General features: G+C 48.2%; 1 protein-coding gene across 10 annotated transcripts in view; it reads right to left on the bottom strand.

The window, feature by feature from the left end:
- ZNF384 (zinc finger protein 384) overlaps nt 1-24,528 on the bottom strand; it is a 30,625-nt gene extending 6,097 nt beyond the window's left edge. For 2 of the 10 annotated variants that reach the window (XM_088480902.1, XM_088480901.1), the window contains exons 1-6: nt 24,324-24,527; nt 13,928-14,014; nt 8,763-8,833; nt 7,156-7,396; nt 6,648-6,954; nt 4,492-4,716 (exon numbers count right to left, since the gene is read on the bottom strand). In XM_088480902.1, the coding sequence (XP_088337028.1) occupies nt 4,492-4,716; nt 6,648-6,954; nt 7,156-7,396; nt 8,763-8,828 (839 nt within the window). In that variant the 5' untranslated portion in view covers nt 8,829-8,833; nt 13,928-14,014; nt 24,324-24,527. Of the gene's footprint in view, nt 1-4,491; nt 4,717-6,647; nt 6,955-7,155; nt 7,397-8,762; nt 8,834-13,927; nt 14,015-24,214; nt 24,288-24,323 lie in introns of those variants that run through there. The other 8 variants (XM_088480900.1, XM_088480903.1, XM_088480896.1 and 5 more) reach the window with 7 other exon arrangements.
- Between the last annotated feature and the right edge of the window lie 468 nt (nt 24,529-24,996).

Genomic DNA, 24,996 nt, shown 5'->3' with positions numbered 1-24,996 from the left:
CTAGGCTGGCTGTACAGGTGTGCTGGTGGCTAGGCTGGCTGTACAGGTGTGCTGGTGGCTAGGCTGGCTGTACAGGTGTGCTGGTGGCTAGGCTGGCTGTACAGGTGTGCTGGTGGCTAGGCTGGCTGTACAGGTGTGCTGGTGGCTAGGCTGGCTGTACAGGTGTGCTGGTGGCTAGGCTGGCTGTACAGGTGTGCTGGTGGCTAGGCTGGCTGTACAGGTGTGCTGGTGGCTAGGCTGGCTGTACAGGTGTGCTGGTGGCTAGGCTGGCTGTACAGGTGTGCTGGTGGCTAGGCTGGCTGTACAGGTGTGCTGGTGGCTAGGCTGGCTGTACAGGTGTGCTGGTGGCTAGGCTGGCTGTACAGGTGTGCTGGTGGCTAGGCTGGCTGTACAGGTGTGCTGGTGGCTAGGCTGGCTGTACAGGTGTGCTGGTGGCTAGGCTGGCTGTACAGGTGTGCTGGTGGCTAGGCTGGCTGTACAGGTGTGCTGGTGGCTAGGCTGGCTGTACAGGTGTGCTGGTGGCTAGGCTGGGCTGGCTGTACAGGTGTGCTGGTGTACAGGTGCTGGCTGTACTGTACAGGTGGCTGTACAGGTGTGCTGGTGGCTAGGCTGGCTGTACAGGTGTGCTGGTGGCTAGGCTGGGCTGGCTGTACAGGTGTGCTGGTGGCTAGGCTAGCTGTACAGGTGTGCTGGTGGCTAGGCTGGCTGTACAGGTGTGCTGGTGGCTAGGCTGGCTGTACAGGTGTGCTGGTGGCTAGGCTGGCTGTACAGGTGTGCTGGTGGCTAGGCTGGCTGTACAGGTGTGCTGGTGGCTAGGCTGGCTGTACAGGTGTGCTGGTGGCTAGGCTGGCTGTACAGGTGTGCTGGTGGCTAGGCTGGCTGTACAGGTGTGCTGGTGGCTAGGCTGGCTGTACAGGTGTGCTGGTGGCTAGGCTGGCTGTACAGGTGTGCTGGTGGCTAGGCTGGCTGTACAGGTGTGCTGGTGGCTAGGCTGGCTGTACAGGTGTGCTGGTGGCTAGGCTGGCTGTACAGGTGTGCTGGTGGCTAGGCTGGCTGTACAGGTGTGCTGGTGGCTAGGCTGGCTGTACAGGTGTGCTGGTGGCTAGGCTGGCTGTACAGGTGTGCTGGTGGCTAGGCTGGCTGTACAGGTGTGCTGGTGGCTAGGCTGGCTGTACAGGTGTGCTGGTGGCTAGGCTGGCTGTACAGGTGTGCTGGTGGCTAGGCTGGCTGTACAGGTGTGCTGGTGGCTAGGCTGGCTGTACAGGTGTGCTGGTGGCTAGGCTGGCTGTACAGGTGTGCTGGTGGCTAGGCTGGCTGTACAGGTGTGCTGGTGGCTAGGCTGGCTGTACAGGTGTGCTGGTGGCTAGGCTGGCTGGCTGTACAGGTGTGCTGGTGGTTAGGCTGCCTGTACAGGTGTGTGCTGGTTGTTGGCTGGCTGTACAGGTGTGCTGGTGGTGAAAATGTGAGGGACAGAGAAGGGGGGGGGGGATAATTCTGCTGCATACATGTGTAAAGTATGGACATTTCTAAGTTAAGAAAAATAGTGAAATCAGTGTAATGTCTGAGCATAAGTCTGGCAGCTGTGCTATGACGGAACCCAGTCTGAGCATCAGACAGCCCCTGTGGACAGCTGACCCTTACAAGGAACCACAGCTGCTTCCACTTATCGTACTGTTCCTAGTGATGTCAATGTCAGAACAAGGCCGCTGCATTTACTAGTCTACGTGTGTGGCTAGCCATCTTGGCCAACTCCTGCTATTTATGGACACCTCCCTTTTACCCCTACCGGAACCCTGTTGGATACTGCCAGTGCTGAGAGAAAAGAGCCGTCATTGCTGGCCAACCCAAACCATCCTAACCACACTCATACTGAAAGAGATCTCCTCTCTCAGCTGCTGGTGATACATGGCTGTGACAAAGACGGGTCAATGGGGTGGATTCACCCTTAATAGCAATGGGTTGTCCATAAGTAAGCTAATGCCGCAAATCCACTAGACGTTCCATTGGTCGTTTTGAACGATAACGATATCGTTCATCGCCCAGTGGATATGCCGTCAACGGCCAGTCATGCGCGCTCCCGCTGGTCGTTGACTACGTCGTTCATCGCCCGAACCGGTTGTCCAAACCTGACGATATCATCAGGTTGTGCAGGTTCGGGGATGAGGGAGGGTGCCGGCACTGTACGATATCATCAGGTTGTGCAGGTTCGGGGATGAGGGAGGGTGCCGGCACTGTACGATATCATCAGGTTGTGCAGGTTCGGGGATGAGGGAGGGTGCCAGCACTGTATGATATCATCAGGTTGTGCAGGTTCGGGGATGAGGGAGGGTGCCAGCACTGTATGATATCATCAGGTTGTGCAGGTTTGGGGATGAGGGAGGGTGCCGGCACTGATCGATATTGTGAATGATATCAGTGTGTGTGCTCAGTGTTGTTAATAAAGTTGAGCTCATTACTGCCGGGGGAAACACTAGACTATATCGCTCATGGAGCATATCGTCTAGTGGATACGCGGCTTAAGTCACTTTCTTGGCAGGTTTTCTGATCTAATGTGCATATCTATCTAGGCCAGCAGCGGCCCTGAGGCATGGCCAGTGTATTAACTATATGTGCAAGGGACATCGAACGCAGGCGCACACTCTAGGCACGAAGAACAATGATAGTCAAAATAATTCTGAGAAACTCTACAATTAACATTTAGTATAAGTGAGGTTCTCAGTACGTTTGGCCAAAAACGTTTGCCCATCCACCACGTCAAGGTGAACCCCAAAAGATGGGTCCCTAACATCCCTAATACTAAAACATTAAGTCAAATTTATCTAGGACTTACCTGTAATAGTGCCCATTCTAATATGTAGACAGAAATGCAGGAACCTGGGCTTACACTCCTAGTTAATTGTAGTGTTTATCAGAATTATTTTGACTATCATTGTTCTTAGTACCTAGAGTGTGTGCCTGCGTTCTATGTCCCTTGTAACTGTACTACAAGTCTTAGCATGGCAGCACCCCTTATTATGTTTAAAATTAGGGTGTGCAGTCCAAGCCCCCTACCCCTATTTACTAAATGTGGCAGCAGTGACAGAGGTGGGATAGCTGCGATTCTGAGCAGTGCAATGACTACATGTTGGAGTTATTATTCTACGCAGTGTGTACAGAGAGAAGAGAGGGGGGGCCAGGTGAGCAGTGAGCCTGGTGAATGCTGTACCTGGGGGGGGTGACAGGCTAAGCAGCTGTTAGTGGGATAGAGACATGGCACCTGTATGCAGCATATACAGAGGAAACATGAATATGAAACCTGGATGGATGAGAAAAATGTAAAAAAAAAAATAATCAAAAAAAACATTTAGTGGTGAAAAATGTGACCCCCTCAATGACTCGTGTAGAGAAGTCTACGAAAACAGACAGCTCACAGCAGAGGAGGAGTTTGAGAAGAACAATGAGGACAGAGCGCGAGAGACACACGGGGAAATGTAATAGGATGCGACTAGCAGGCATCGGGGAGATCCCGGCGAGTCTGCTTGATGTTTTAAAGTGGCAATCATTTAAAAAGGCAAAACCAACCTGGTTTTGGCTTTTAAATGATTGCCTCTTTAAAACACCGGGCAGACTCGCCAGGATCTCGCAGTTGCCTTGCAAGACGTAAGCTATTACATTTCCCCTGTAAAGTGGAGCGTTTGTTGAAAATTAAACTATCGTGAGGATGACTGGGAAGAATGATACGGAAGAGTAATGAGAGCACAGGCAACGGGGAGAGATGGTGCAGATGACTGAGGGAAGAGATGTGTTACAGGAAAGGGCAGCCAGAGAGGGACCAGAGAACAAGAGAAGACTTGGGGCAATAGACAGAGGACCACAGAGGTCAGTGACTACTCATCAGTAAGAATGAGAGATCAGGAAGTGTTACATGACAGCATCAAATATAGGGGGGGGGGGGGGGGGGGTGACACAGATGATGTAGTAAAAGAAAAAACAATACATCTAGGCCATGATACGGTGCACAGGTGCTATGTATATGGAAAGGTTATGAGACATGGGACACAATGTCTGAATGGAAACACTTCCTGTTGCCAAGGCACTGAATAACACATTCACATCACATATTACCCTAACACTGCAATATAACGACTACATCTAACAGCAGTACACACAGACTGCATCCACACGCCTCATCCGTGTCCAGTGGTGTGTTTGTGTGCGCGGGTAGTGCCTGATAGCCGGAGAAGGTTCATGTGAACTACAGCTGACCTATAGCAATGGTGAGTTTGTTTGGTGACATCAGTGCAAAGCTTAGACAGAGACCTCATACACACACAGCATGTCTTGCCACAAGCCTACAGACAAACATTCCCGGTTCCCCCACAATGCACAATGCTAGCTCTGCACCCACTGCTGCTCCAAGCTCTATCTGATGCCCCCAAAATTAGCTCTTACACACTCATCCAAGAGGTCACGCTCCCTAACACCCCCCCAGTATTTCCCCGCTCCCCTTACCGTGTGTGCTGCTGGAGGTGGGAGAGCTGGCGGAAGGCTTTCTGACAGTAACTGCAGGTGTAGGGCTTGGCTCCCGAGTGGATTCGCACATGTTGGGCCAAGTAGGAGCTGTTGGCAAAGGTTTTCGAGCAATGCGGGCACTTGTGGGGCTTGGTCTCTGTGTGAGACTTCGAGTGAATCTGCATCTCGGACTTCGAGAAGAAGGTGATGGAGCACATGCGGCATCTGCAAGACAAAACAGGGGTTGGATCGTCAGCTCTGCTGGCGGGGGATGGACTCTGATGGGATCAGCACACAATTTACATGGTATAAAATAGGGGAAATTTAGAATTGGGAAACAAACGATAAAATAAAACCATCAAAGCTACAGGGAGATGCAACCGGCCTGCCTAGCTATCTACATGATATTTCATATAACTCATAAAAGCAGATCTGAACCCCCAACCGCATTATCTGTCTCAATTAGCCAGGGGACTTAACATCAGGGTTTACGTGACCGATTATTGACCCCCTGTGATGGAATGTGAGCGTCACATGACCAGCTCACATCCTGCTGTCAGGTATGCCCCATTCATGCAGATTCCCCCAGCCAATCACAAACAGTGTCATGTGATCAGGCCTTTAATCCCTTTAACTTCTCCAGCAGTGGTTTCTACCTTCACCTTAACCCTTCACTACATACTATAAGTAAAAGTTGTATATCCAACATCCCTTCTTTACTAGACAACTATGGTGACATTTCTACACCACCTACAAGGTGCAGATATTATTCTAATCAAGCCCCGTCCCTTATTGTATTATTTATGCATACCATAAGTCCATTCTCTTGTATATTATCTCACAGACAGAACATATATTGCGCACATCAGCTTGCGAGGGTCGAAAGACGCCATGAGCGCACAATCGTGACGACAGGTTTGTCGCACAGGATGTAGGCATGTGACCATTCCACGACCATCCGTAGTGCGAAATCAAAGCAGATAAAGTACAGCAGTCCCCAGGTGGCACAGAGTACACTGCAGACACACTGTCACATAAAGTGCGGCGAATCACCTATAATCCAGCGGGATACAAATACTAATCCACGGCAAATATCTTAATCCATTAACAGCTCCCTCGCAAACCTTCAACTGTATTTGGCGATAGTTCCGCTTGAACTCCAAACCTGACCTCCAGAGGTTCCCAAACTCCACCCTTACAATTCAGGTTTTAAGGATATCCATGCTTGAGCCCAGACGGTTAAATCGGTATGCAAATCGGGAAGCCGGCGGACGTAAGCCCAACAGCCGGCTTCCCGACTGCTTTATACCGGCGAGGGTTAAATGACAGGCGTCTAATTCTAGACGCCTTTCATTTTACTGATGCCGGGAGACCGGAGCCTGGCATCCCGATCGAAGTGATGCCGGGCACCGCTGCGGACAGCGCCGGGGGGGGAGGAGTTAGGTTTAGGGCTTCCGGGTGGGGACTTAGGGTTAGGCATCCCCCCGGGAGGTTAGGCTAGGGGGAGGGTTAGGCATCCCCCCGGGAGGCTAGGGTTAGGCTAGGGGGAGGGTTAGGCACCCCCGGGGGACAGGGTTAGGTTTGGGCACTTGGAGGGGGATTAGGATTAGGCACTGGGGGGAAGCTTAGGCACCCCTACGGAGGGTTTGGGTTAGGGGGGTTAGGTTAATTCATACTTACCTGCGGACGATCGGGATGTTCAGCCGTGTCGGACTGGCGCTGACGGGATTTGAACCACCGGACTTGTGTCCGGCGCTAATTCGTATGTATTCCGTTAAAATCAAATTGACTGAGGTGCTAATTAAGTCACCTGTGCTCAAGCATGGACAGCCTTAAGATCTGGACTCTAATGGCGGTGTTTGGGAAACTCAGCACTAGGCCTTCAGCCCGTCTGCTTTATATATGATAAAACCAGGAACTCGCCCAATTACTGTCTGTATAACATTGCGGGTCAGAGCGCATTACATGCCAGGTCTTGTGTCTTCCCCAGCTAGTTTATCACAGAGCCGCCTCGCAGGAGTCACCACTCATTCCTGGCCCAGTAAAACAAACGTGGTCTTTGGCATTTATTACAGTGACCATAAATGAACACACCGATCTGCCACAGATCAGATAACTACGCTACCAATCTAACATGGCCGAAACCTGGCTCTTACCGGTACGTCTTCCCGTCTCTATGATGGTCGTCATCATCTTCGTTAGACAAGTCGTAGGGATCGTGCAGTTCCGGTAGTGTAGGCTCTGGGATGCGTTTCTTCTTCCGTCCGCGGTTTGTTTTTTGGGTACCCAGTCCTCCCAACTCAGAGATCTTGGCCTTGGTAATCTCAGACACCACTTGCAGCGCCTGTGACCCTGGCAGGGTGGACACAATCATGGTGGAGGGGGCAGAGATAGGAAACGTCTGCCCTGAAGAGGACGGCGTGGTCACCAGAGACCCAGAGGGAGACGTGATCACCAAGCCAGCTGTATAGGTAAAGAAACGATTGGTAACGTCCTGTAACACTCACTGAGAGGTAGAAGGACAATATATTAACCATGGCATGGTCTGACGGTATCCCTCATCACACATAAGAGGAAGACATTGTCTACAGACTCAAGGGCACGAGGAAAGTGGTAAGTGGCCGGCAAAGGACCCAAACATGAGAACAGTTGCACAATACTCACTTGCTGTCATCAGCCCCGTGGTGGGTACAGGCAGGACCGTTATATTCTGCGTGACCGATGCCTGACTATGGGGTATTCCATGAATCTCCACCTTGTTCTCGCCATCAATGCTGATTCCCGCGGGCAGAGAGACCGACGTGGGCACCGTCAGAAGAGCGGGGTAGTGTGACCCCAAATTGCAGCCTTTCTCCTGAATTAGCTGCTCTTTCACTTTGTTCAGAAACATGGAGTTATCAATCTGCTGAGAGGAACGACACTGAAACGTTATCACATATGGAAGGTCCTAAAGGTACCTATAATGCAATGAGAAACCCCACTGGGGACCCGCTGCCTACACTACGGCTGGACAAAGGGCAGCGTCCAGCTACTTTTATACCGGACAAGAAGAATCCAGCAGCGAATGACTGGCCTCAAGCTAAAACGATGATTAAACGCTGCAGGATAGATTTATCTTAGCACAGGCTTAAAGTGTTGCATATTGCTATAAGGAGAAGGATTTGTAGTTACATTATATCAGAGCTTAGATGGCAACATTCTGGGACTCTGACGATTTTGCTGTTTGTGTTTGAATGGACTTTTGTGTTCAGTTATTTTGTTCATCTGCCCTTGGTTACAGGTAAAGATCAGGGGGACCATAGCTTGTATGTTCCAGTGTATATTATACACTACAGTGTTCTAGATTCCTGCTTGAAAGCAAAGCCAGAGAAGGAGAAAACCACCCAGCGCACCCTAATTATCCCAAAAGAATCATTAATGTGTTCACCTGCAGCAATTCTGATACAGGGATAACTTGCGAATCCCACAAAAACCAAAAGTAAAAAAATACAGACTGCGCTGGTGAACAAATGGACAGGACCGCAGGGGTAAGTTACAATGTTCTGTCAGTATTTGCATACATTATATATATCTATGATTCATAAAACTATCAGTACACAAAATAATGATAAAAATATCTTCATACCCCCAACAGTATAAATTTGAGGCTCGTAAAAAGGGAATACAAACCATTTACCACCGGCCGCATAGCCGGCGGTTCTAATCCTGAAAGCAACACTCCCCGGCAGACTAGGAAATCCCGCTCGTCAAAGGTAAGTAAGTATTTACTAACCTATTCTACCCTCTAACCCTCCCTTAGGGGTGCCTAACCTCCCCCTGAAGCGCCTAACCCTAATCCCCCCTCTAAGTGCCTAAACCTAACCCCCCCTTCCATGCCACCTAAACATAAATCCCCTGGGGGGGTGCCTAGCACTGACCTCCCCCTGGGGGTGCATAACCCTAACCCCCCATCCCCTAGCCTAAATCCTACCTCCAAGCGGGGGGGGGGGGGGGGTGCCTAACTCTAAGTCAACCCCCCAGGAACCCTAAACCTAACCACCCTCCCCCCCCCCCACGGCTGTGAGTGCCCGGCTTACCTTCGATCGGTGAGCCAGGTGTCGGGTTCCCGGCGTAAGTAAAATGACAGGCATCGTTATATCGACGCCTGTCATTTAACCCCTTGCCGGGAATTACGTCCATCGGCTTCCCCGTAAAAAGATACAGTATCCGTATTAAAGCAAATACAAGCTGCACGCCGGCTCCCTCTACATGTCAGTCAGGGTATTACTCACACTTACTTGTCCAGAGACTGTAGGGACAGCTGGCCAGAAATAGGAGTTAAAATGTGACTCCTCCATGGCTCCTGTAAGGAGAGAGAACAAGAGATAAGCTTCAACGGGCATATTTCATTTGGATACAACAAAAATCGATTTTGAATGACGAGTACCAGCCCAGCTTACACAGTGTACCAATGGCAACATTCTGACTCCCATCAGGAGACACTACTAAACGCGAATAAAGACAAGTACTGAATGCCCCAATGGCAATTTAATTAGATGCAATGGCCGTGAAGTGCCAGAGAAATGTATTGTCCTGTAAGTCACATTTTTGCCGTGGTCCCCTTGTGGTACCATATAAAGGATCATAATAATAAAATAGTTGGCCACTATCATCGCACAGTTTCCCTAGTACCCCCATAGAGGTGCACAGGAAAATGGGAAATGTTTGTTGGAGGTCTGGAATTCTCAATGCTGTGCATAGTCCCCCATTGCCAAGACTTAAGTTGCCCCCAGCACTACGTATAGTACTTTTTATGTTGCTTATAATATTTTTCCCCTCTCCTTATCCCCGGCCTCTTGGTTAGGCTTAAATTATTATTATTTTATGAGCTTTAGGTCACACTGTTATTTACCCACTTAGTCAGGTTTTTCACAATTGTGTCTGTTGTTTTTCACTTTGGATGATGGTGGTGGGTCAGCCCCATATGGGCTCCCTTTTCCCTGCATGCTGGGGAGACTGGTGTGTCCATAGGACCCCCCACCTCCCCTGTCAGAGGCCCTCATTTGCAAAGGAGGTAGGGTAGCCTCAACCGACCTTGGGGTGGGGTTGGCTTGGCAAGGGCAGGGCAAAGCCTAGGGTTGAAAGACCTCTGCACTTTAAGGGGCTCTGTGACTCTTGCCTAGTGGCAGCATGGAGGGATGTGTATGTGTGTGTGTGTGGGGGGGGGGGGTTTGAAGACCCCTGTCACTATAATGGATCTCACAGCTCTTGAGGCCAGGTAATAAAGAGGGTCCTCCATTTATTGTGGAGGGTGCCCTGAGCATTGGTTATACAGTTTTACATTAGTTGATTTATTTGCAAACCCCTCAGTACTTTAAGGATTAGTAAATGACATAAGACTACTGGAATAGTGTGACAGACACGGCCGCTGGTTAGTACATATACTGACAGCTAATCCTGCTGATGTGTGAAAAAAACAATTAGCCACAAAAGTGAGTTTATCGTTTTTCTTTTTATTATACCGGCAGCAATACTGTCACCAGATATCAATAGAAATGTGCAGAGACTGTAGAGAAAAGGGATTTTATGTCTCCGCTTTCATACATTTTGGAGATCGATACCAGTGATATATTTGGTGCATCTGAAACTTAACAACCAATAATACAATTAACCCATTGTGGGATTAGTATTGATCAGTATGAAGGATAAAGAACTGGGATAGATTGCAGAGTATGGCTGTTTTACTTCTACAATTAGCAACTTTTTGTCTTCCGATGACATCATGGGGACAAAACACAACAGCGACATATGGGGGTGTGGCCACGGAGTCGGTATGTAATGTCGGCAGACTAAATACCGACACTGGCAGCTTGAAACGTCAGGATCCCCTTTCCCACCCCTCCTTTCCCTAGCCCTCCCTTAGAGGTGCCTAAGCCTAACCTCCCCTGATGGTGCCTTACCCTAAGCTCCACCCCGGTGATGTCGAAACCGGACCCCCCCCACCCTGCCCGCACCCTAAACCTCTAAACTAACCCTCTCGGAGTGGTGCCTAACCACCCCCCCCCCGGGGGTTCAATAATCTAACTCTCCCCTCCCCTCCCCCCCACGGCTAAGCGCTAACACTACCTGGCTTACCTTAGTTCGGGAAGCAGTCTGTCTAGATTCAGGTTCGGGATCTAGACGGGCGTTGGGATTTCGACGCCTGTCTTTAGTCCCGCATCAGGATTTAGATGCCAGAATTTAGTCAGATGGCTTCCCGGCCGTCGCCATGTTTACTGCATCCCTGTGGCCACGTGGTGCCGGGAGATGTGCGAGTTGCCCTTTAGTAAAACAATCAAACCTCTGCTGAAATAGTTAATAGAGGGGAAGTTACTTGTGTAACTGCGATCCCAGGGGTGGCATTTATCTGATCTCATCCAACTATACTATATAATATGTAGGTCATACTACTCGATGGACCAAAGACTGAAGGGGAATATGCGAAACAAGGATTAGAGTGTTCCTGTATCTCATCATGTTACCTTGTAACACAAAGGGCAACTGAGCTGGATACATTTCTAATGTATAAAATAACCTTTAACTAGGAGAGGAGGGATGCGTTCAGTCCATATACCCTGAGTGTGTGTACAAGCACAATGGTAATGAATAAGGAAAAAAAATATATATGTTTTATTGTATTGTACTATAAATAAGTAATCTACTAAAGGTTGTATCACTAACTGGGGAACAAGGATTCCCAATCACCCACTCGCCACGAGGGGTAAGACGGTCTATTAGGGATGGTCTTGATCTTGTTGTTACTATATTTCACTGTGGACATTATGCGAGTATACGTGCGGAACGCCGCAAATACGTACTACTCACCCCAACAGTATACCACCAACATCAGGGGAATGTTTAGTAATGGCAAAATCAATACCATACGGTAAAGACACTCCATGAAGGACCGTCTTACCCCCCCCATGGTGAGATGGTGAATGGGAATCCGTGTTCCCCAACTAGTGACACATTACGGGGTCTAGTTACTAAGCAGTGTTAGGAGACAGAGTGAAAAGTGATAAGAAAGTGATAAGGTGCCGGCCAATCAGCTCCCAACTGTCATTTTTCAAACACAACCTGTGAGATGACAGTTGGGAGCTGATTGGCTGGCACCTTATCACTCTGTCTCCTAACACTGCTTAGTAAACAGACCCCTTAATCGATTACTTATTTATAGTACAATACAATACCACATTGCTTTTTTCCTCATTCATTTCCATTATCTTTATTAGATTGTGCCTGCACACACATACAGAGTATATGGGCTGAGCGCATCCCTCCTCTCCTATCCTATGTGCATTGCAGAACAGGACTTCATCTGGTTTTGCAGCCGGATATCTACGCTAACATCATCTTGACGGCACAGTTTCTCCCTTTTCTACATTTTTATAGAGAAACCTTTATTTTATTTTTTTTTTAAATGTAAAGTTGCAAACATTGGTATCTAAGGGGGGAATTCAATTCAAGGTGATGTTGAATTCCGGTTCTCATAACTAAACACCCAGGTTAAGTCGCTAGAACCGGACGGCATTCTCCGACATAACAGTGCGGTGAATTGAATAGCTCCGGGAGCTCCCTCCTGAGGCTATTCAGCATCGCACTGAATTTAAATCCACTATAAATGAGAGATTTATTTTATTATACATAAATTGTCACAAGAAAACCTAAGGGTTTAAATTCTGAACTCAACGTTGCGATTTTTAAACATCATTAAAACCCATTATACTTCCACTCCTGTTCACTCTAAAGAATGAATTACGATCATATACTGTAGGTCGCCTCCTACGTAATGCAGAGGCGATGACTCCCAGCAGGCGGAACTGCTCTCATTCTACTTGCAAAAGTTATCCAGGAACAGAGAAAAGCCAAAAACAAGGTACAACACAAACTTGCACACCTACCCTCTCCCCACCGACTTCCCTCACCAAAACCTCATAATCTAATGGGACATCTAACCTTCTCCCTGCTGTGGTCTCAGCCTCTCCCATTTCCCTGTGTGAGCTCACAGGCCCAGACCTGATGGAACTGTATGAGGGGATGGTGGTATGACCAGGGTGCAGGAGTGCATCCAGCCTTGCCGAGATCAGCACAGGATTGCAGCTCAGGGCAGCCTTTGATTGGGTCTTGTATGAGTTATGGGCAGGAATCTGCTAAAGTTTGGGCTGAGGGAACTGATCAGTACTTACGTTATGAACTTTGTGAATAGTTGGAAGACCCTAGAATGATCCACTTTGGTTCATTCCAGGGTCAAGCAAAGTGGTTTTCCTTATAGCTCTTATTTAAGTGCTCTTCACTCTGTATATCAGACACAATGGAGAGCTCAGATAACTGCATTAAGACCGGCCATGTGAGAGTCCAAGAGCTTACTGTACATGGACGGCGTCACTTTTTACTGAACTTATCCAGACTTGCAGAAAATATTTCCAGAGTTTCTGTTAATACTGGTGGTGTGATTTGTGACTTTCCCCATTCTGCAACACATGGCAAGGTCTCTTTCCTTGGATTCAGTATGATTTACCGCCGGCCGAATGGTTCTAATCCCCACAACGGCAGCCTGACAGAGGAGGAAATCCTGATCGTCCTTAGGATAAGTATAACTAACCTAATTCCTCCCCCCTAACCCTCCCTTAGAGGTGCCTAACCCTAACCTTCCCTGCAGCCTAAACCTAAGTCCCCCGGGGGGGGGAGCCTAACCCTAACCTCCCCCCGGGCCGGGGGTGCCTAACCCTAACCCCCTCTTCCCCTAACCTAAACCTAACCTCCCAGGGGGGGTGCCTAACCCTAAGCCCCCCGGGAGGCCCTAACCTAACCCTCCTCAACCCGCGGCTGTCCGTGCCCGGCTTACCTTCGATTGGTAAGCCGTGTACCGGGCTCCCGGCGTAGGTCTAATAACAGGCGTAGGGTTATCGACGCCTGTCATTAGTGCCATGCTGGGATTAGACAGTCGGGAAGCCGGCGTTCAGGATTATGTCCGTCGGCTTCCCGACTGCTTCCTCTTCCCTTACTCTGCAGGAGCATTACAAGGACATCTGGGCCTCCAAAATGGACAGAACACAACGCAGTAATGTTCTATATGTAGCCCTTCAGAAGATGAACAATAATTCCTGACATCCCCACCAAACTGTATACACAGCCCAGATTTTTGGTTTTACCTGTTTATTTTCTAGTTTGAGAAGGAGCCCCAACTACAGGGTGATGAACCTGACCTGTGTACACCGAGACTACCGACAAACCCACCAATCCAACGACATTGTGGAGACTATTCCAGTGAAGACGAGAGTTAATATATAGAGATAATTAATTTTGCACTTTCACGGTGCTGGTGCTTCTGACATTTACAAACAGCTCTCCCATTCCTGACTGAATGATTATTATTATCATTAGATGGAGAATACAATGAGATGGGACTTCTACTCACCGCTGTGCACGTCCTTCTTACGGAGATCTGCAGAGCGGACGCGGGAGGAACGTCCGGGTCAGTTCATGGAGAAGATCTGAGTAGAATCTAAGGAAAAAACATAAACAAGCACTTTATCAGCCCGTTACTAACGCTATCTCTGCAAGAAGATTAGGAGTCCGATAACATTTATATATTATCTATACATCCAAATATCCCTTCACCAGAACGATTCATGTAAAAGCTCATCGCTGAGCAACTGTCTGGCAGATCTACTGAAAGCTGCAGGAAGTATTACCCTCAAACATGCTCAATAAACCCAGAGGATTCTCAGTAATAAGTCTGCTATTATCTGGCTGCAGTTATTCTGTATGTCAATGATCTACTATCCTTAGGTTGCATTATACCTGCTATGGCAGCCACACCTGTACTCTCCTAAGTCATCTCCTGAAGAGGCGAGCTGCCTGCGTGATCACTACACGCCGTTTTATTGCTTTAGGAAATTTGATGAAAGAATATTAATACTACATGCGCCAAATGAGTTTTTATTAGACTTTTGCACGCCGATTCCATGCTATAGTCTCATGCAGGTGGTTTTGCATGCAACAGGGAATGTTTGCAATGTTCAAATCATTGGTGGTAATACAGGGGACAATGGGCTGGCAGCACAGCAGGGACCCCCTGACGGGGATCTGTAGCGGTATAAAAACAGCCGCATCAACGTTTGTAGCATCAATGCACTGTTTAACCCATTGTATAGTCCTGTATGTTATTACTTTGTCACAAACTAAACTTGTATTTGAAGCAATCTCCCAGGACTGAATACAGGCAGACGCTGGTGTCGTATCATTCTCCTGTACTATCAGTATTTCTTCCATTTAGTAGCATAAATTGGGGATGAGTTTATTATTTTTATGTTAGCAGCACGGTTCGTATGTGTAATGGTTAGCGTCAATGCATCACAGCACTGAGGTCTTGGGTTTAATTCCCACTCTGCCCCTAACTGTGTGGAGTTTGTATGTTCTCCTCGTGCTTCTGCGAGTTTCCTCCCACAATCCAAAAATGTACTGGTAGGTTTCGACAAAAATTAACCCGTGTGTGTGCGCAAGTAGATTGCAAGCTGTACTTCCAGCAAGTCTAATAAAAAATGTATTATTGTAAAGTAAAACAAAATCACCTATTACAGTAATACCAGCAAGTGACAGCCATTCAGTCAGTGAGATGATGACGGACACTAAACTCTAAGGGGCAGCTTCAATTAAGCGTGGAAGCCGGCATTAACTACAGGGGGGCAGATTCCGCTCACAGCTAATCAGGAAGAGGTACCCTTATTGAGATATTTGGGAATGACCCCTGGTTCTCGAGTGGAACATTCTAAGCACCGTGTCGGCTCGGCTTTTTGTTAGAACCAAGCTGGACCCACGAGACCCTGCGTTCGCTTAAGGTTCCAATGAAAGGGAAAAGTCAGGGCTGCAGATGAAATGGAATTTCATGTACAAGAGGCCTCATTGGAGATTTTCTCAGGTTAGACAGAAAAATGCATCTGGGTGTAACAGGAGACGTCTGTCTGCAGGAGAAGTCATGTGTGTAATTCATTCCATATGACGCACTACAACGAGAACTGCGGCCATTTACTTCTGTGGTTACGTCGCTGTAACCGAGTCGCCCCTTTAGCTGGGGCTTAGGATGATAAAATAACATAGGACAATGTACACAGCTGACACTGGTGCATAGATATTGGAAAGTTTATGCAGAACTCAAGGTCTGCTCCATGTTTTAATGGGAAGCATAAACTACTGCAAACGTTGTCACTGGCACACAAGCCCCAAGCCCATTCAGCGGATTCAGGCTCCCTCGCAGACTTCAGACTGTATGCGTTTACAAACTGCATAAAACAGATGAGGGCTGGATGCTATGACCAGGCCTCATACATACAGGCATTACTATGCTTCATGCACAGCAATAAAAACTACTAAATGTACTTTTCTTCTTTTTGGATAGTTAGAGAAATATATAAGCACATGGACCAGGGACCATTTGTGCTGCTGAGAAATGTAATACACTGCCAATACAGGTCTCCATCCTCTGGTGGAACAGCACACCTAATCAATAGCCTATGGTAAGAATTCTCACCAGATGGATCATGGACACAGAGTAATAAGTAGAACTTGCTCTACTTCCATCCACACCAATAGGTTTCTTCCCAGGCTTCGATGGTCTGTAAACATAAAGCGACGGCTTTACTAAGCCGCTGGTTTTTGCCGGGTTTCAGGTGCATTGACGCGCCCGTGACACTCCCAATAATACGCCCACTGCACGGATCATTTCTGCGTGCACTAGCCACCGCCAAGGAACGCTCATCATTTCTCAGTCCCATTTCGGCTAACTGCCTGTCCCGAACCCAACACCACCTTTGTGCGTATGTAAGACACGCATCGCAGGGGTTTACAGAACTTTGCCTGTAAGCGAAGTAGCAAATAATCGCTCAACTACACGCGTGCGATTCAGAATACGGCCTTTCATGCGAGCGCGGCTTCGTAAATATAGCCGGATGTGTCCTGTGAGCTTCCATCTCTCCTCTTCCCGAACACGAGAGACGGAACAGAGGAGGATCAAATCCACATATGTGTACATAGTACAGGCCCCCAATGCGTTGGCTGCAAATAACAATACAAGTAGTCTTCATTCTAGCAGCCTGCGCCTGTTAATACCCGTGCAGTTCCTCTTTCTTGCCTGGGGTGGCGCTCTCTGCTCTGGTGATTCCAGCACACAAACTGCTTTATCTCAGCAGTTTGTTGTATCATCTGAGTGTGCTAGAAGCACCGGGGCAGAGAGCAACACCCCAGGCTGGAAAGAGGGGCTGCACGAGTCATGACAGGTGCAGGGTGCTAGAATGAAGACTATAGAAGGATTGTTTCGAAAACTTTTTTTTTTTTTTTTTTAAAGATATTTTGCTAGTTTTAGCAACTTGTCCTCTCTTCCTTCTGGAAACAGTTACCAAATTTGTTTCTTTACTATTGAAAACTTGGTAAAAAAAAAAAAAAATTGGCAACAAAAAACAACATGATTTGTATCTTTTTGACCAAAAAGACACATTGTATTGCTTCTCATCACCACTACGCAACAGAGATTCCTCCTCACTGAGAATCCAGCCGTAGTAATTTATTCACCTTTTAACGTTCTAAATAAAGTATTATTGTAAGCAACACCGTAAATGGGGAACTTCTCTTAATTGCGCCCTCTCACATCCTTGCCGATCGCGTTACAAACGTGCGCATACCGCAGTAGCATACACTACGGCGCGCACTCCCTCATACCATGCAATCCTATGGAATTGCGGGTGCGAACACAGTGCGTGTATCTGCTCACAGACACACGCCTCGCGCCATGCGTGGCGCGATTTGCCGCGTACACTGCGAAAGATGTAAGAGGACACATCTGTAAGACACAGACAAATGTTTTCAAGAACGGTTTGGTCATTATAATGGAATTACAGTGCAAATTTTAGGTCGATGATGAGCAAATCCCAGGAGCCACGTAGCCGATGCAACTATAAATTTACTGCTGCCGTTTTAACGTTTGGAGTAATCTTTATTCTATTTAATGTCCATATATCTCCCCTGCATCCCAGAGGCTCAGAGATATTGCTGATTGGCAATAGAATTGTGTATTATGTTGTCCAACCCTGTTTTAGATCCTGAGCTACACAAAACGATCTGAAAGTAGAACTGGCCCATCGTCAGCTTCAGCTATAATCGCTGGCGTTAGTACATTAGTATCATTGTAAGTCAAGTCCATGTAAATATGAACATAACCATCACTGTACTAACTGAAACTGCATATACTTGTGTTACGACGCATTTCATTTGCGTCGTGCTAGTGTCTAGTTGCATTTCCGTGTGCCCGACACTTGCCGAAGCCAATAGAAAATGGCATTAGTCCTGTTGGTAGCACGTTGGCCGGAACATTAAAGCTCTGTCTTAGATGCATATTTAATCAAATTAATTTTCTCAAATGCAGAAGGTTGAATGTATTTGTAATAAGTGCCTAAAAGGCCTAATACAAAACTGCATAAAAGCAGTGAGACCTGTATGAATATTTATATGCAATATGAGCAGTAGTGTTGCACAATGGTTAGAATTGCTGACTCGCAGCACTGGGGTACTGGGTTGAATTCCAAATGGTATCCTGAGTGGAGTTTTATATTCTCATTACATTTGTGTATATTAACTCAGAGTCCCCAAGTTCCGTCCCATACTCTAAAGACATACTGATAATTTCATTGGCTTCTGACAAATGGGGCTTAGTGTTAGTGTATGTAGTGTTTATTCTAGCACCCTGCACCTGTCACAACCCATGGAGTTCCTCTTCCCTGCCTGGGGTATCACTGTCTGCTCTGGTGCTTCTAGCACACTCAGCTAATGTAGCAAACTATTGAGATACCGGTCAGTGTGCTAGAAGCACCAGAGTAGAGTGTGATACCCCAGGCAGAAAAGGGGAATTGCACAGGTTGTGACAGATGCAGGGTGCTAGAATGAACACTATAGTGTGGTAGGGAACTTAGACTGTAAGCTCCAATAGGGCAGGGACTGAGGTGATGCATGATATAACTAGCGCTATATAAAGGATAATAAAATTAAAAATCATGGATAATTACGGAAGAACAGCATTGCTCCTTGTACTGTACACCCCCTGTGGGGGTGCAAGGTAATTTGAGTTTTTCCCCTGATATGCTGCCATTACCAGCCTTTGCATGCCATCACGGTGACACATCACAACCTAAGCTTTTAATCTAATTTTTCCCCTAAAGGTGCGTATCCACTACGCGACCTTACTGAGCGATTGCACGATTAAGACATCGTAATCATGCAATCGCTCAGTAATCAGCCAAAATCGGGGCATTTAATTGTCAAAAACGACCAGCGATGCACGCGCTGGTCGTTTTTGACATCTATTATCGCCCCCGAACATGCTGGACAACCTGATGTCGTCAGGTTGCCCATGTTCGGGGATCATTGATGTGCCTACACTAAACGATCAATCGTTGAGTGTAGGCACTGCACCCCTAGGGAGACGACGGCACGATTATGATGCCGTAATTGTGCCGTCGTCCAGGGCAGGGCCGCAACTAGGGGGGGGCTGGAGGTGCACGTGCACCGGGGGAGCCACTGTACCTGGTGCCAGTGACCTCCAGCCCGGCGCTGCAGAGAGGCTCCAAGCTGGACGTCCGCTGGTAATATTTATTACCAGCGGGCGCCCGGCTCCTTCTCTGCAGCGACGCGGTGTAGCCGGAGCCGGAGGCTGGAGTTCTCTCCCGAACTCCAGCTTCCGGCTCTCCCCACGGGCACTATGGGGGAGACGTCATGACATTTCCCCCATAGTTCCAAGAAGCAGCCGGCGGACCGGACGCGACGCTGGATGCAGGAGCGGGGTTCAAGGTAAGTATTTTTTTTTTTTTTTAATAAGCTGCACTACAGGGGCATTATTATGGGGGCAGGGGCATTACCACAGGGGCATTACTATGGGGGCATAGGCAATAAGGGGCATTAATAATGGGGCATGAGCACTACAGGGGCATTACTATTGGGGCATGGGCACTACAGGGGCATTACCACAGGGGCATTACTGTGGGGGCATGAGCACTACAGGGGCATTACTGTAAGGGCACTACAGGGATATTACTATGGGGGCATGGGCAATACAGGGGCATTACTATGAGAGCATGGGCACTACAGGGGCATTACTATGAAAGCATGGGCACTACAGGGGCATTAATATGGGAGCATGGGCACTACAGGGGCATTACTGTATGGTGGGCACTACAGGGGCATTACTACATTACTATGGGGGTATTAACATATGGGCATTACTATGGGGGCATTACAATATGGGCACTACTGCAGGGGTAATTACATGGGGGGCGCCAAATTACTGTCTTGCCCCAGGTGACAAAAATCCTAGTTTCGGCCCTGTCCAGGGATCTTGTAATGGATATGCACCTTAAGAGTTCCGGACGTTCAGAAGCAGATGTACCAGCACTTAATTGAGAATGATTTAGGGTCAGTGGTTCTAGACACTAAAATCAGGATTAGAACACATGAAGCAGTACCCAGGAGATGAATCTAGACGATGTATGGGGCTTATAAATAACCTGCATGTTAAATAAGAGGCTCAGCTACAGGGCTCTGCAGAGACTAGGTAGCCCACTAAAGACCATGCTCAATGCACAGTGTCACATCCACTTAAGATAGTGTTCCCGCTTGGCTGCGGGAACGGCAGGATGCTGGGGGGCAGGTGCGGCCAAAGGGGGCGTGGCTGGCCGGGGGCACGCCTCCAATTTGTCATGGTGAATAGCGCACAGAGTCTATGCACCTGGCAGTGATCGGTCCCCGCAACTTTTCCCACCTGCGGGAAACGCAGGTGGGGAAGTCTGAGAGCATGCAGTATTAGCGGGCCGCCACTAACAGGGCAGGGCACATTTTGCCCTTTTAAAATCGGGCAGAGTGCTGCACCCCATTAAAACGAGTTAGTGGGGACACTATAAGGTCACCTGTCTAACACAAGAAGTAATGACAGAGATGTGCACTAATGACAGCAGCAGATGCATCAGGATGTAAAGAGACAGGAGTGTGTGTAGCTGGGTGTAGAATAAAATAAGTGCTGAGATACAGGTGTGCCCTCATACGCTAAGGCTGCCGTCGCAGTAATCAGCCCTTCTCGGTGTGCCAGGTCTTGTGCGACTTCGGCTTGCGTCGAGCGCCTCTAATATGTGCGTCGTAGTCGCAATAAGATGCAGCGGCTGCGGTTTTTATCATGCCAAGTTCCCGTTGTACAGGTTCAGACTCAGTCACACACAGATATACAAGTCACATATCACAATGATCAGCGCAGTCTCGTGCAGTGGTTTTGTCGCTTCTCGTTGCGACTAAGTTGCACATTTGAGTGTCAAAGACGCAAAAAAGATGCCCGGTGCTTGCCGTAGCTGACTCGTGCCAGGCGTCACTCTCACCACATGGTGTATTGAGCCTAGGTGTATGAGGACTGACGTGTAACACAAATGTTCATCTCTAAAGGGGCCTATCCATTAGGCGACCTGAAAAACTGAACGCTTAGCGTTCAGTCCTTCAGGTCGCCGGGTGCGGTGCCCGCACTGAACAGCATTCACTGAATGTCATTCAGTGCAGGAGCCCGACCTATCTGTGAACATGCGGAACCTGACGATCGCCGTCAGGTTGACCAGCATGTTCCACAGATAGTCGGAGTCGGCAAGGACCCAGCGTGCACGCGCATAGCTAGTCATTGCCGGCTATCCATTAGACGACTTTCTGAACAATCCAACCAAAACCTCCTGGTTTTGGTTGGATTGTTCAAAGAGTCGTCTAATGGATAGGCCCCATAACATACAAGTTAGTCTACAAGTCCATGACAATGTTGTTTACAAGACATTTTGCTACAGTCGGGAAACATTCACTTATGTCTCTAAAGCTTCTATCACAAAAAGTATTCACATGTGTATACCATAATACGTTCAACTCAAAAGACAACTACATCAGGCGTGGAAATGCCAATACTTACGCCCAATGACAGCGTAGGGATGCAGCTTGAAAGTTTAAGTTATAAACGCTAATTACCCTATTTCTACACAATATAATGCAACAAAGTGTCATATGCACAAGAGGAAAGCGTCTTCACAATGTCTAATATATATATATATATATATATATATATATATATATATATATATATATGCACCAGTCGCATTTTCCATGCGACTGGTGCATAAAATGTAAAACAGTACAAACACCCAGACATCTCTTGTTTACCGTTTTATGGGGGCGTTTCAATTGTTTTTTGGGTGACAGATGGAGCTATTCAATTGTAGCGCCGACCAGGCACCTATTATTTTTGCACGCACTCTCCTGAGATGGCAAACAGAAATGTGGAAAAAGCTGGCCGTATGGGCACCCAAACTGCCATTTCACGCAGAACGCCCAATTGTTAAGACAGGTAGTTTGGCATGCCTGCTGAAACCTCTGCATAGCTCCACCAGGTGCCCATTACTTTAGGACACGCAAAAAAACAATTGCTTCTCCCCCTATAAGTGCAACGGGATCATCTTTCCAAATGGACAGCACTAGGGAGACATAATGTACAGATGTGTCCTCATACATCTAGCCTCAGTATGCCACGCAGTGCGACTTGCCTGGCGTGAGAGCCGCGAGGTCCAGTGGAACTACGCTAGCATTGGGCGTCTTTTTTTTTAACGAAAATGCGTGTAAGCTGCAATGCGTTGTGACTAGGATGCTGTGCTGATTAATATGATATGCGACCGTTTTTATATCTGTGTGCACCTGAGTCTGTATATGACGCACAACGGAACTTGGAATGACAAAAGCAGTGGCCGCTACATTGTAACACTTCGTATTCAGAGACCCAGTCGCACACATCTGTACAAGTGTCACATCTCAAAATAATCAGCACAGTCTGCTGGTGTATCGCGACTTAGACGCATTTTCGGCAAAAAAAAAAAATTATGCAAAGATGCCCGGCGCTAACAGAGTCTCATGGGACCTAGCGCGCCGAGAGGGGATTTTTAGCGCAACTGCAGCAAAGATGTATAAGGACACATCTGTATCAACAATACTAATGAATACCTTATTATCAGCCGGAGGGGCCAATGCACAGACATCTGAAAAGGCGTGGCAAAATAAATCTGCGGGTGTCAGACAGAAACACACTTCAAGTCTCTGGGATCAGCAGACGACGCACCTCTGAGAAGGGTGTCCAGGGAAGGGAACCCTGTGTATTTCAATAAACCGCTTATCACCCAAGCAGACTTGGTTGTGTTTTTGCACAGTTTAGCTCTGTACAATGGGCACAATGGTACCCAAACGCCAGTAGCGTTGCATCCACTAACGAAAACAAACTCTGCCTCAATGACCATAAAGACTTTGGTGAAAAACACAGAACAAATACAGAAATATAAATTGTATGCAGCAAAAGTTGCAGAAGAGTATGTACAAGTCGTAACTCATCAAAGGCAATAGGTGATTTATGGAAGATGTATTTAACTACAAACACCATGATTTGTTTCAGCTACATTTACATAGTTTATAGTATCATATGAAGTACTAGTGGCCATTGCATCGCTTGATTCCGATGTCCACCCCGGATATGAGGAGTACACAGAGGTATATGGTGGCACTGACAGCAATCTCTAGGTATTACACATACAGAAGGAGAGATCCTATACTGGAGTGGCACCTGAAGCAGGCATCATCTGACACTACATATAGGCCATGCTGGGAGTTGTAGTGCTACATAGAGATATATGGGGACACTGACAGCAATCTCTGGGTATAACACATACAGCGGAAGAGATCTCATATTGAGCAGCCTCTGAGACTACATATGAGCTATGTAGGGACTTGTAGTGCTACACAGAGGAATATAGTGCCATAAACAGTGGTCTTCTCTGGGTATAACACAATCAGAGGTAGAGATCCCATATTGAACAGCACCTGGGTCAAGCTGCCTCTGACACTGTATATGGACTGGCTCTGCTGGGACTCGTAGTACTACAAGCTGCCTCTGACACTGTATATGGACTGGCTCTGCTGGGACTCGTAGTACTACTAGCTGCCTCTGACACTGTATATGGGCTGGCTCTGCTGGGACTCATAGTGCTACTAGCTGCCTCTGACACTGTATATGGGCTGGCTCTGCTGGGACTCATAGTGCTACAAGCTGCCTCTGACACTGTATATGGGCTGGCTCTGCTGGGACTCATAGTGCTACTAGCTGCCTCTGACACTGTATATGGGCTGGCTCTGCTGGGACTCATAGTGCTACAAGCTGCCTCTGACACTGTATATGGGCTGGCTCTGCTGGGACTCATAGTGCTACGAGCTGCCTCTGACACTGTATATGGGCTGGCTCTGCTGGGACTCATAGTGCTACAAAGAAGTATATGATGGCACTACCAGCAATCGCTGGGTATAACAAATACAGGAGGGACAGCTCCCATGCTGAGCATCCCATGGTGCAGGCTACCACTATATATGGGCTATGCTGGGAGTTGTAGTGCTACACATAGTTATAAGAGGCACTGACAGCAATCTCTGGGTATAAACACATACAGAGGAAGAGATCCCATGCTGAGCCTCTGACACTGCACAAGGGCTATGCTGGGAGTTGTAGTGCTACCCATGTTGTGCCAGGCCGGTGCATACGTGTAACACACAGGGGCCCCATACACACCCTCCCTCCCATAGGGCACCTAGAGGGGGAGAGCTCTTCCCCACACACCCAGGCACCGTGCTGTCACCCTCGGGGTGTTGGGGAGCTCAGGAGACCCCCATACCCCGCCTGAGAGGGTCTGTGACGTCACGAGGAGCCGCATACACACCGCTATTACCTCACACGTTACCGCCGCGCTCCCTCTCAGCCTCCGGGTCCCCCAGCCGCTCGCGCCGCTTCCGCTTCCGGTCCCCGCGGGGGGAGCGCGCCCACCAGGCCGACGGCAGCCGAGACTTCCTGCCGCGTGTACGCGCAGCCCTTCAGCCTCCCGCCGCCGCCATCTTGTTTGAGGGCGACGCAGGGGCCGCGGGGAGCTGTGGATCCAGGCCGCGGCGGTGCGACGCCTCCCGATCGGCGTCAGGAGAAGCGATGCGTCCGGATCTAGCCTCGCGAAACCGCCGTTTCCAGCGCCGGGAGCTTCACTGCCCGAAACTAAGATGTCTGCCCGAGCGTCCCAGGCTGAGACGTCACGTGTGCGCCTCCTGCAGACTCCGCCCACTGCCTGCTGGACCAAGTGGGGTTATCTTTTTTTCTTTTTTTTCATCCGCCATTTTTTTTTTGCAGCAAATTATCTTTATTGACACATTGTTTATTGCACACAGGGATGTAATGAGGGAAGGGACCTGCTGCAGAGTAATTATTTATATCTCATGGGTTCTCCTAAGCTTAGTCCTGTCAGAGGCCACTTATTGAGAAACACCCCATAAACCACCCTCAGAGGCTTCTCATATACACCTAGACCTATGGGGGAGCAAAGCATTACAGTGTATGGGGAGGCAGGCTGCACTTAC

This window comes from Taudactylus pleione, unplaced genomic scaffold, assembly GCF_031769625.1.
Source record: "Taudactylus pleione unplaced genomic scaffold, aTauple2 ptg000258l, whole genome shotgun sequence".
NCBI lineage: Eukaryota > Metazoa > Chordata > Amphibia > Anura > Myobatrachidae > Taudactylus > Taudactylus pleione.
The sequence above is the reverse complement of the archived record's forward strand: the minus strand, read 5'-3'. Positions and strand labels throughout refer to the sequence as shown.